The sequence below is a fragment of the Euleptes europaea genome, chromosome 3, assembly GCF_029931775.1.
Source record: "Euleptes europaea isolate rEulEur1 chromosome 3, rEulEur1.hap1, whole genome shotgun sequence".
Classification (NCBI taxonomy): domain Eukaryota; kingdom Metazoa; phylum Chordata; class Lepidosauria; order Squamata; family Sphaerodactylidae; genus Euleptes; species Euleptes europaea.
Genome location: NC_079314.1, coordinates 5,860,042 through 5,872,175, shown reverse-complemented (window position 1 = coordinate 5,872,175; position 12,134 = coordinate 5,860,042). Strand labels below are relative to the sequence as shown.

Here is a 12,134-nt window from a genome sequence, read left to right as displayed (position 1 = left end):
CAGCTCCAAAGAAGGAGGGGATGACTGGCGGCTTGGAAATTTCTAGCACTCGAACAAATGGACTTTAAAAAGGGACTATTTATTGAAGGGCAGGTCCTAGCGCCCATGCAGTTTTTTTCACCCCTTGTTTGTGGTGCAAAATGCAACTTGTTGTTAACAAAGCTGCTTCCAGGCTGCGACAGCGCTGCCGGTGGCAGACTAGAACGAGGCAAGGGCAGTTGTGCATGAGCAGAGACCTCTCCTTGTTTTGGAGGTAGTTACAGAGTAGGAGCAACTCAGGTGTCTACCTCCAAATCCAAAAGTCTTTGTGGTAAATGGGTGGCTGAAGGCCACAAAGAAATAGCTTGCAAGGTAAAACAGTGTTACTTACCTGTAACCACTGTTCATCAAGTGGTCCTCTTTGCAGGCACACATGGCTGGCCTTGCATATGCACAGTTCCCATGTGGGACTGCAGAGAGGCCACAAAGATGAACAGCAGATGGTTGACAGGAGGGGAAGAGACCAGATGTGGAAAACTTTGAGAATAACTCATTCACTCTTCCAAGACTGTCTCTGCACAGGCTGACACCTCTGCTACATCTCAGTTACAGTCAGACACTTCTACAATTTCATTTACCACCATTAAAGCAAGGCTTTCCCAGTCAGTTCCCTCTCAGCCCTGCCCCCAACATAGCATTCTGTGGCTCAGTGACAGAGCATCTGCTTGGCATTCAGATGGTCCCGGGTTCAATCCCCAGCATCTCCAGTAAAAGGATCAGGTTGTAGGTGATGTGAAAGGAAAGACCTCAACCCAGACCCTGGAGAGTCGCTACCAGTGTGAGTAGACAAGGCTGACTCCAATGGACCTGATTCAAAGGATCTGATTCAGTATAAGGCAGCTTCAGGTGTTCATTTCAGTAAACTTCTGGCCACCTCCCTTCTGCAGGGAAACCCAACGCCTCTTTTGAAAAATCCTTCCAACATCAAAGCACTGATAGTCAAGACCCCACCTAGAGTTTGTGCGTGTTAAGTGCCGTGAAGTCACTTCCAACTCATGGCGACCCTATGAATCAATGTCCTCCAAAATGTCCAATCATTAACAGCCTTGCTCAGGTCCTGCAAACTGAGGGCTTCCTTTATAGAGTCAATCCATCTCATGTTGAGTCTTCCTCTCCCTACCACGAAAGATGCCAGTGAATGGGCAAGCAAAAAAAAAAAAATTTTTTTTTTTTAAATTACACTTTGCACAACCATTTGGAATTAAAAAGAAATTTAATCCTGGGGTTTATAGCCACTTTGCGTTGAATTTGGGCCTATTCATTTTCTGTCTCTAAGGGGACAGACATGCTAACTCAACAGTCTCTAAACCAAAAAAGCCACATGATTCACTGCATCAGCCAATGGCTCAGCAGACAGTCCAGGTAGGCATAAGACTTCAGTGTGTTTTGAGTTGGCTCTCCCCAACCCATTATGCTGCCCAGTTATGTCGTGGGCACAGATGATTGTACTTAGATGCCCAACACCCAGAATAACTACCCAAAACATAACCCAATCTCGGGAAGGAAATTCAGTACTCAGCTAGTCAGCCGACAGATTAGCTTTCCTGCTACCCAGAACAGGAACAGCAGCACCTTATTAAAAGGGTATTGATGGCATCTGTAATTCTATGGGCTAGATGCTGCCAATCTTCCACTGGGGGAAGTACTCACAACACACCTTAGAGTCTGTGAAAGCCAAACCACTACCTTATACTGTGCAATCCCCTCCTCCACTCCCAATAATCTACTTCAGTTCCACACATCTGTCACAACCTAAAGTTGGCAGGCATTTGCTGGCAGGACCTGTCGTAAGGGGACTTGCTTTAGGCTCAAAAGTGCACTAAAATTGCATTCTCACCCCACCTCCGTAATGTAGAAAAGGAAACTTTGCAGCCGGGGTGATGAATTCTGGTCCCACCTTGCAGCCAACTGCAAGGCTCTGCTCCACACCCCATTCCTGCAGCCCCCGCTCCAAAATAAATCAGCATACTCTTGCGCGTGTACCATTTGGAAGAGGGCTGCAATTCCCATTTTATTTTTTCTTCTTTTTCCTTTTACCCCAGCGCTGGCAGCCACCACCACCTCCTCCCCCCTCTCGTCTCTTCTCCCACATGGGCATAGGGGGCTCAATCTCATTTGGACGCCCACCCCGATCCGGGACACTGCCGGTCATCAGCACCTGTAGGGCAGAAGGGAAGAGTTATTCCAGAGGCATCCACTGGGGGCAACGGAGCAGAAAGGAAGTGCTATTCTGGGGACCTGCTGAAACGCTAGCAGGGTGTTTCTAGACCTTCTCAGGCAACGCTGTCCACAGTATTTTTCCATCCTTAGTTCTGGGATGGGGGGGGGGAATTGGCAAAAGGTAATTAGAGAGGTGACTTGGGTGGGAGGCAGGACAGCTAGTCTTACTAGCTGGTGACTGTGGAGGGATACACTCATTAGCCTAAGGCATCCATCGCTCTGCAGGGCAATTCTGTGCTTCTGCCAAGCCACCACATATACACAATGAAGGCTATATGGCTGTCCCCATTTCAGCAGTATTATCTGGGGTCCCAGATTTCCTCCTGTGGTCCATACCTTGTTGATGGCACAACTGGTCTTGTCCCGAGAGATGCCGCTGCTTGTCTTGACAATGCTTGAGAGGTCCTCTCGGGCTGCCAGCAGATGCGCAAGTGTGACCTGAGAATCCCCCTGCAAAGACTGGCGCAAGGGCCTGAAGGCCTTCGACATGGGTGCGCCACGATCCTAGTGGAGACAAGAGTTGGAGGGAAAGAGGCAAGAACCATTCTCATGAGATAAAAGCTGGCCAGAAGTACCTAAGCAGAGATCGCTGAAATCATCAATTCCAACATTCTACTTCTGAGGCAAACAAAAAATCTTGGTGTGTGTGGTGGGGGAAGCATGCTGCTGACCTGGCCGAGCTCTCACCTTTGCTCTCTCGGACCAATGGAACGACTCGATTGTAATGTCAAAACGAGTGATCATCATGCACCTGCGGCACTGGTACTCCGCCTGCAACGCTCCGTGGATCTTCTCTAATGTTTTCTAGAACGTCCGTGGGGGGGCGGGGGGAGAGTTGACAGGAGAAAGGCAGTGTCATAGCAGCTCTGCATCCACCCCATCTTTGATAGCCCCACCCACCTCGAACAGAGCAGGGGGTACCACTGGTCCCAAACCAAGGAAGCAAGGCAGGGCTGAGAGTACACCCGAAAAGCTCCCCCCTACCCATTCCTCAGAAGTCAGTGGGGTTTTCAGGAGCGGCGCCATCTGCTCTGGAGGCATCACAGAAAGCAACCCTGAAATCTAAGAGGGAGACCACAAGTTTAGCTGTTTGGGGAAAGAGAAAAACAGATAATTTGCATACTGGGGTGATGACCACCTAGTAGAAGTTTGGGGAAACTTGTGCATCATTGGAGGGGGGGGAGTCGCCTGTATGCATCCCTCCACTCTTAACTAGAAGACCCACTACAAAAAAGATATCAAACTTTGATAATAGTTGGGACAACAGCTTAGATAAAATATTTGAAATGCAGCAAGATCATGCATACTTTTCTCGGTAAGCTCCCCTGAAAGTTATCAGTAATCTTATCTCCTTATTGCAGATAGGTAAGTTAAGACCAAAAAGACAAATAAGTCGGTTCTAGGTCAAGTCAAGGCTGAATTCTCCCTAGAAGATAAAATGACCAAACTGAGGCTGTTATACCTTGGCTGCATTATGAGAAGACAAGAGTCACTGGAAAAGACAATAATGCTAGGAAAAGCTGAAGGCGGCAGGATAAGGGGAAGGCCCAACCTGATTGACTCAGTCCAGGAAACCACGGCTCTCAGTTTGCAAGACCTGAGCTTTTTATTTTACTAAGCTGATCTTACCGGCTTTTTATTTTACTAGTTAAGATTTACCATGTTTACCAGCGATAGCTGTCTTGGTCAGAACAGCTCGAATCAAGGCAAGGAGCACCTTGGAGACCAACAAGATCTTTTGGGGCACGAGCATTTGAGAGTCAGAGCTCCCTAGGTCAGATACAGAGAAAGGTAAAAGGAGCTGTGACTCTTGAAAGCTCATGCCCCAAAGGATCTTGTTGGTCTCTAAGGTGCTCCTGGCCTCGATTCGAGCTCTTCACCAGGTTCCATGCGGTCGGCACCAAAATCCCCCTCTGCAGACACGCCCAGCAATTTTGCATTAAGTGGAAAAAACACAGTAAACAGCCACTAGAACACAGAACAGGACAAGGCACCTCTGATGTTCCAAGCACAGACCATGAGCATGACCTCAGCAGTATGACCGCTGTATGATGAAGAAGAGTTGATTTTTAAATGCTGATTTTCTGTAACAATCTCCTTCCCTCCCCCTCCCCACAACAGACACCTTGTAAGGTAGGTGAGGCTGAGAGAGCTCTAAGAGAACTGTGACTAGGCCAAGGTCACCCAGCTGGCTTCAGTTCACCAGATTAGAGTCCACTGCTCTTTACCACTACATCACGATGAGGCCTGAGGACATACTATTGAAGTAACTGGGAAACCAGAAGCTCCTGTAGAGAACCCAGTTTGTCACTTCTGCTTTGAAAGGAATTTGTAAAACCCTCTACTATCTCCATGCGCTTTCCCTCACTGGCGAGATGTCAGAAACGCAGTTGTGCAAGGAGGCCGAATCCTCTGCTTCCCCTTGCTCCAATGGAGCCGGCAGCGCCCCCCCCCCCCCCGCTTCAGTTTTACCCAACAAGGTGCTAAAATGCCACCACCCCTCCTGGGTCCAACCATCTGCTCCCACCTTGGCTTTTATGTCCGCCATGAGTTGAGGAAGAGGGCAGCCTGGATCCGCTTCTGGCATTCCCAAGGCCTGGCAGATGTGCTGCAGCTCATGCACAGCTTCCTGAGATTGCTTTTCTCGGTCTGGTGAAGGAGGTCTCTTCCGGGCTTGGAGCCGGGCTGCCAGGAGCTCTGAACTCAAGAAATCTAGAGACAGAGAGGGAGCGAGAGGGAGAAGAGGCAGGCACATTTTTAGCCTGTTCTGACTCCAAATGCTCGTAGCAGGTTCAAGCCAGATTCCCATGGGATCACTAGTGCAGCCCAGACAGCTGGCCCTACAGAAGAGTAGGGAGCTTACCAGAGACCACAGCACACCTACCCTTTCTCCTGCCCAGATCTTTAATAAAGAGCTCAGAGGTGGCAGACAAGGGGTGGAGCGTGGCTCAAACCAGGGCGGCAGAAGCGCAGGCCCAGCGGGGGATGCCAGTCTGCTACTGATGGTCACAAGCAAGCCAAGCACCCTGTGGCTTATCGGTACCCTCCTCGATGTGCCACCCTGAGCAGTGACTTGGCCAAAAAAAGAAAAAAACAGCCCGGCCTGGCTCCCAACTCCTCACCTTGGAGCTCTTCACCCACCTGCCCATTCTCTGCTCAGAAAACCCCCAAAAGACCAATTCCTGCCTGGACTCACAGAGAAGCTGGAGGCAGCTGTCTGGCGTGCGGAGCCTGGCAGTCACATCCCCCATTGTCAGTGAGGGGTACGGGCAACGCAGCTCACCAAGCAGGCCACTCATCTCGATCTGGAACATCTCCGCATCTTCAGGACCTGATGAAACCAGACCATCAATAAAGCTCTCTCTCTCTGAAGGAATGTTTTATGACATTTATTTATATACATTATCAAGCTCTGGTTTCCTACCACAAGTGGGACTGACGTCCTCCTCTAAAGGGCAAAGGGCTCGGAGCTCTGAAACAAGCCAAGTGCAAAGGGACGTGAATTGGGGGCTGGATATGCCACCTTCAGCCACCTCTGCAAAGGTCTCGATGGACGGGCACCTGGGAACAAAACAAGTATCAACTGACCGCCATGCCTAAGGAAAAGGGCCAGCCTAAGAAACCAGCACTTCCTAAGTATTCCCTCCCCACCCCCCCGCACTACATTCATATTCTTAGATTTCCCAGACACAACAGGCTATACTCCACCATCAGCCCTGGTAGGCTAGATGCCACCCTTGGAAAAAGTGTTATTCTCCCCACCTCCATTTTATCCTCACAACCACCTGATAAGGTAGGGTAGACTGGCCCAAGGTTATGTAGCAAAGTGGTTATCAACCAGTGATTCATTTACCACCAGTTGGATGTAGGATTGCTCTAGGTGGTTTTGCATAATAATGGCTAGCCCGGGATGAAATACAAGGTGGGACATGGGAGCCATGTTCTAGTGTACAAGGAATAAATAATTTTATAAGAAGCCTCATAATACTAGAACGGCTTTTATGTATTTTCTACAGTGCATTATGATATTATATTGTTACTCAACTCCCGAGATGCATGTCAGATTCCCTGATCCGACTGGAAACTGGTATGATGAGGATAGAGGCAAAGGTCTGCTTATCCTCTCTCTACATATGGTTTAGGATTAATCTTAATCCTAGGGGTCTTTTGCCACTGGTACGAACAAGATGGATCATTGTTATAGGGGATAAACTAAATAGTTTGGGACTTGCTCCGTCAGCACTTTTGCAAATGGGTATGGACCAAGCTAGATTAACTATAAATGAAAGAGTCAAAGATACTGAGCATCAAACAGATCTCTTGAGAGCCCCTGCATTTATAGCACCTCAACATTCCAGGTATATTCTAGCACCAGCTGCATAATTATACTCCCTGGAAAGGAACACACATAGGAGGGCCTAAACACTGGCCAGATGATCAGCCCTACCATCTGCCATATTAGAAGGGAGATTTAAGAAGATCCCCAGGGTGGAGAGATTTTGCCTGTGTAACACAGGGGAGCTGGGAACCGTTGAGCATGTATTTTTTAGATGTCCCCTCTACAAGTCAGCCCGCTTCAATATTATTGACCCTTTGAATAGGGAAATGGGCTCTGATGATGAGGGTGAATGGACCCAAAGATTTCTGCTGGGAGACAGCTCACCAGTTACCAGCCAGGTTGCAAAATACTGTGCAGTAGCAATGAAGCTACGTCGCCTTAATGTATATCCTTAATCTGTGGAAATGTAAAATTGGGTGATTCCTAATTTGGTTGGCCTTGGTTGTAAACAGCTACTCTGCATGGTCCGTTTCTGTTTTACCTGGCATACTAGCCGCATATAAAATGTATTTATTATATTGTTAGGATATGTACTAGACTACAATTCTGTGTCTGACCACTGAGGAGGCCTTTTTGAGGGCGAAACGTGTTTGGTCCTTATTTGGTCCTACTTTGGTCATTGTACGATTTCACATTAAATGTGTATGAGTTTCATGTATTGATTGACTTTGTATGACTCGCCTATGATATAGGCCTTATGTTTTTAACTTTACTGTGCACCATATTAAAATTGATATATTTGTAACGTTAGTATTTTCTAGCTCAACCTTTTCGGTTTGGATGCCACAGCGTACCTTCAGCAACACAGTGTAGATCCTTGTGCTGAAGTGGTAGCTGCTTGCCAAAGTCAATCAAATCTCCAATAGTCAGAAGCCATGCTAGGCAAAAGCCCTACCTGCCCCCGCCCACTTCCTAAAAACATTTGATGGGCACCAGAAAAAGTGTCTGTGGGTGCCATGGTGTCCATGGGCACTACACTGGGGATCCCTGTCATAAATGATAAGTACAAAAACAGAATGCTTGCAAATATATAAGTGTCTTTCTTGGGGGAAATGGACATTTTGTTTCTATCATGGTGAGACTCAACAAAGGAAGCCATAGCCTTCAGTTTGCAAGATCTGAGAAAGGCTGTAAAGGATAGGATGGGAGATCATTAGTTTACAGAATCTCCGTAAGCAGGAAGTAACTTGACAGCACTTAACACACAATACAAGATGGCAGAAGTTGAGAACAGCTGATCCAGTCAGCTTGACAGATGGGTGGGGATTTGACCCTAGGTCTCCCCTGCTCTAGGCTGACACTCTAACCACCACACCACACTGGCTCTCTGGAAGGAAAACAAAGGTCACCCTACAAGGGCACAGCACTCCTTTCCGGCTTTTTCTTCCTTATTTGCATTACACAACCTGCTCTGTTCCACAAGTATGACCCACCCTTTCCAGGTTTGGTCTAACCCCTTCGTAGGCAATTTCACTCTTGATCCCAGCATTACACGTCCACCCAGAGCATTGCACGAGCCTCCAAACCTATTCCCAACAACTCTATGATGACCAAATCTCTCTGCCTTCCTAATTTGAGTCCCACGCTTCTTTGCCCACCTCAATGCCCAGCTTCCCAACGAAAGTTGGCAACTCTGAATTGGGAAATCCGTGGAGATTTGGGGATGGAAAGTGGGGAGGGTGGGTTTGGGGAGGAGAGGGACTTCAGCTGGGTACAATGCCACAGAGCAGGGGTCCCCAACGTGATGCCCGTGCATACCACAGCACCCACCAACACCTTTTCTGGTGCCCACCAAGTACTTTAGGACACCTTGTCTGAATTGTAAAGGTGCCCGCAGGCTCAAAAAGGTTGGGGACCCCTGCCATGGATCTCACTCTACATTTTCTCCAGGGGGAACTGATCTCTGCGGTCTGCAGACCAGGTGTCATTCCGGGAGATCTCCAGCCCCCACCTGGAGGATGGCAAGCCAGCCCCTCCCCTTCCACAGACCCCTCCCTACACCTCTCACCGTTCGACTCCCGCGCCTTCCATGCCTGCAGCAGAGCCCACCTGCTCCTTCCTTCTCACAACGCATGCGCACAGCTAAAACAAACAGCTCTTCCGCTTGGCATCGATTGGCTCCAGCGGTCACCACGCCCAGAACTGGGGCAGTCTTTTTTTTATTGGCTGAATGCAAATCTATAGCCGCCGCGAGGCGCCTTTTACGTAGAAGCCCCGCCTCTCAGCCAATGATATTGCTTCCTGACGTGAACCGAAATCTCCACGCCCCTCGGCTCTTCCACCCGCCCACACACAAACCTCAAAAGCGTCCGTCACTGCGAGGCGTCTCTGATTGGCTACAAGCTCTCATAGCAACCGGTAGAAGCCCCTGCCTTCTGACCAATCTACAGTTTCTTCTCGTAACCTCGCCTCAACCAGTGAAAGTCGCTGATGCAGACAAGCGCTCCTCGTTCACCATGGCAACCGGCCAGGCAGCAGCTGCTATCAAACTCCCACCTGATAACCAGTCGAAGCTAGGCCTAATTACCCCCCCCCACACACACACACACACGCACACGTGACATTACCTGTCGTGGTGCCTTTCTTATTTTATTTATTTACTTCATTTATATTTATTTACTTATTTATTTATTTTTATTTATTTACTTCATTTATATTTATTTACTTATTTATTTACTTTGCGATTTATAGTCCGCCCTCCCCGGCCAAAGCCCCACCTTTCTCCCCAATGGGGACCCAAAGCAGCTTACAGGATCCCCTTCTCCATTTTATCCTCACAACAACCCTGTGAGGTAGGACAGGCTGAGGGCGCGCGACTGGCTGGAGGTAACCCAGCAAGCTTCCATGGCAGAACAGGGATTCGAACCTGGGTCTCCCAGATCCTCATCTGGCACTTTTCACCACACTGGCTCTTTCTGAGGTGCTTCAGTGGGTGCGCGCTTTGCATGGAATAAAAGGTCGCTTCGCCAGTTTGATTTTATAGATCAGTACCTGAGGACCCCCCCCCCATCTCTGCCACGACAGCATCGCTCAAGTCAGCAGGGACTTCTGCAGGTGCTAATCTGAAAATGGGCAAAGTCAACAACTGCCTGTACAGGTGCTTCTCCCTTGTGGCCCCCAACTTGTGGAATGGCCTGCCCGAGGAGGGTCAGGAAAGGCTTTCCTTGAACTATGCAAAAGGGAACTCTGCCAGAGGGCTTTTCTACGTGGGTGTGTGGGTGTGTTAAGTGCTGTCAAGTCGCTTCCGACTCATGGCGACCCTATGAATGAAAGTCCAGTGGGTAGCACTGTACGAAAGGCTTAACACAGTTATCCAGATACATTATTGGGGACTGTGGTCTGTATTACTGGGTATAGTCTGCTAGGGGTTGGCTCCTGTTGTTTAATTTTGCATCATTTTAATGTGTCATGTTCTCACACTTCGCTTCAGTTCCATTTTTTAGACTTCTGGTTGGTTCTACAACCCAAATTCCTATTTCATTGTTTATTGAATGTCCCATCTTGTCAATTGTAGCAACTCACCCTGTGTAATCCACCTTGAGTCCCAGTGAGAAAGACAAATAAATGTAAATAAATAAATAAATATACTGTCTATTAAATGAGCTTTAAGGCAGTTTGTGTGTGTGTAAAGTGCCTTCAAGTCGCAGCTGACTTATGGCAACCCCTTTTGGGGTTTTCATGGCAAGAGACTAACAGAGGTGGTTTGCCAGTGCCTTCCTCTGCACAGCAACCCTGGTATTCCTTGGTGGTCTCCCATCCAAATACTAACCAGGGCTGACCTTGCTTAGCTTCTGAGATCTGACAAGATCAGGCTCGCCTGGGCCATCCAGGTCAGAGCTTAAGGCAGTTTACAAGGGACAAATTAAGGACAGTGCACTCGTATTCAAAATATTGCAGTCAAAATAACCAAGGCTCTGAAAGACAAATGCAATGACTTCGGGAGCAGCTTTCGTCAGCCACTGTCTGTCCTTCCTTACAAAAACTTCAGCTGCACTATAGGGTTGCCAGCCTCCAGGTGCGTCCTGAAGCATTCCCCGAATTACAACTGATCTCCAGACTACAGAGATCAGCTGCTTGGGAGAGTGGACATTATGGCATTATACTCTGCTGAGGTCACTGCCCTCCCCAAATCCTGCCCTCCACAAGGATCCATCCCCTAAATCTCCAGGAATTCCCCAACCTGAAGTTGGCAAGCCTAGTGCTACTTTTGGACACACCCAAAAGCTGCTCAACAGCTCTTGGCCTTTTGTATTGCTACGTTTTGTTTATCAACAAAATAAATCCCAGCACCTTCACTGTAAAAATACTTAGCACTTTTTATATTTATATAGCACTTTCACTATTTATAGAGCACTTTGAGGGTACTTTACATACATGCTCATAGTAATAAACTTGTCATGTAGGCCAGCGTTACCCCCATGTTATGGATGCCTGAGTCTGCCTAAAGCCACTTAGTGTATTTGTGGCAGAGAACAAAATTTGAGGGGCTCTGACCACTGGTCTTGACTATTTGAATCAACAGAAAGTTGTGGCAAGCAGTTCCACAGATTGTTCACCCACTTCAGGCACAGAATTCTGTCAACATAACTCAAGAGAAGTTGGCCTATGTTTGCTCAGAGACTTTTCTCTCCTGCAACGGAATAAAGTAGTATTCTCCCCAGAAAAGGACTGATGGCTTTACTGACCCGAGCATGTGCAGATAGCGGTCCTAATTTATTCTGCAGCTGAGGAGGGGCCAGTTAATAGAGTCGCCAAATCTGGGTTGGGAAATTACTGGAGATTGGGGGGTATAATGTAGGGATGCCAACCCCCAGGTGGTGGCTGGATATTTCCTGCTACTACAGGTAAGTGCTCCTTCCCTGGAGGTTTTTAAGCAAAGGCTAGATGGCCATCTGTCAGCAATGCTGATTCTATGACCTCAGGCAGTTCATGAGAGGGAGGGCAACTTGGCCATCTGGGCATGGAGTAGGGGTCACTGGGTGTGTGTGTGTGGGGAGGTAGTTGTGAATTTCCTGCATTGTGCAGGGGGTTGGACTAGATGACCCTTCCAACTCTTATGATTCTATGATTCTATTAACTGATCTCCAGATGATATAGATCAGATCCCCTGGAGAAAATGGCCGCTTTGGCCACTGGACTCTATGGCATTGAAGTCCCTCCCCTCTCCAAACTCTGCCCTCCTCAGGCTCCACCCCCAAAATCTCCAGGTAATTCCCAACCCAGAGCTGGCAACCCTAGTATGATGCCATGCAGGCCACTCTCCAAATCAGCCATTTCCCCCAGGGAAATTCTGTTATTTCTGATCTGTCATCTGGAGATCAACTGTAATTCCAGGAGATCTCTAGGCCCCTCCTGGAGGGTGGCAATCACTGGGCCAGTGGGCAGAGCTTGGGGGGCTGCTGCGCTTTATAAGAGGGTCGGGGGGTTCAACATAGTCACTGGCAGTTTGCAGTGGGTCAGCAGATGGGTTTTAGCGGGTTGTATGGTTTCCAACCTTCCCGTGGGACCTGGAAATCTCCCAGAATTTCAACTGATC

At 48.3% G+C, this 12,134-nt stretch overlaps 1 protein-coding gene across 1 annotated transcript; it reads right to left on the bottom strand.

Annotated features, from left to right (window-relative positions):
- Positions 1 to 2,050: 2,050 nt before the first annotated feature.
- On the bottom strand, positions 2,051 to 8,644 carry FAM98C (family with sequence similarity 98 member C). The gene is made up of 8 exons (XM_056846073.1): positions 8,607 to 8,644; positions 5,684 to 5,820; positions 5,456 to 5,590; positions 4,787 to 4,971; positions 3,244 to 3,321; positions 2,947 to 3,063; positions 2,596 to 2,763; positions 2,051 to 2,197 (listed from the first exon to the last, which is right to left on the bottom strand). Exons 1-8 carry the CDS (start codon positions 8,627 to 8,629, stop codon positions 2,051 to 2,053), a joined length of 990 nt encoding a protein of 329 aa, XP_056702051.1. The 5' UTR covers positions 8,630 to 8,644.
- Positions 8,645 to 12,134: the final 3,490 nt, after the last annotated feature.

Coding starts and splice junctions, on each gene's coding strand:
- FAM98C (XM_056846073.1), bottom strand. CDS start 8,629: ATGGAAGGCGCGGGAGTCGAACG. Junction 5,821..8,606: donor GAAGGCGCGGGAGTCGAACG/GTGAGAGGTGTA, acceptor TTTTGTTCCCAG/GTGCCCGTCCATCGAGACCT. Junction 2,764..2,946: donor ATTGGTCCGAGAGAGCAAAG/GTGAGAGCTCGG, acceptor TGTCTCCACTAG/GATCGTGGCGCACCCATGTC.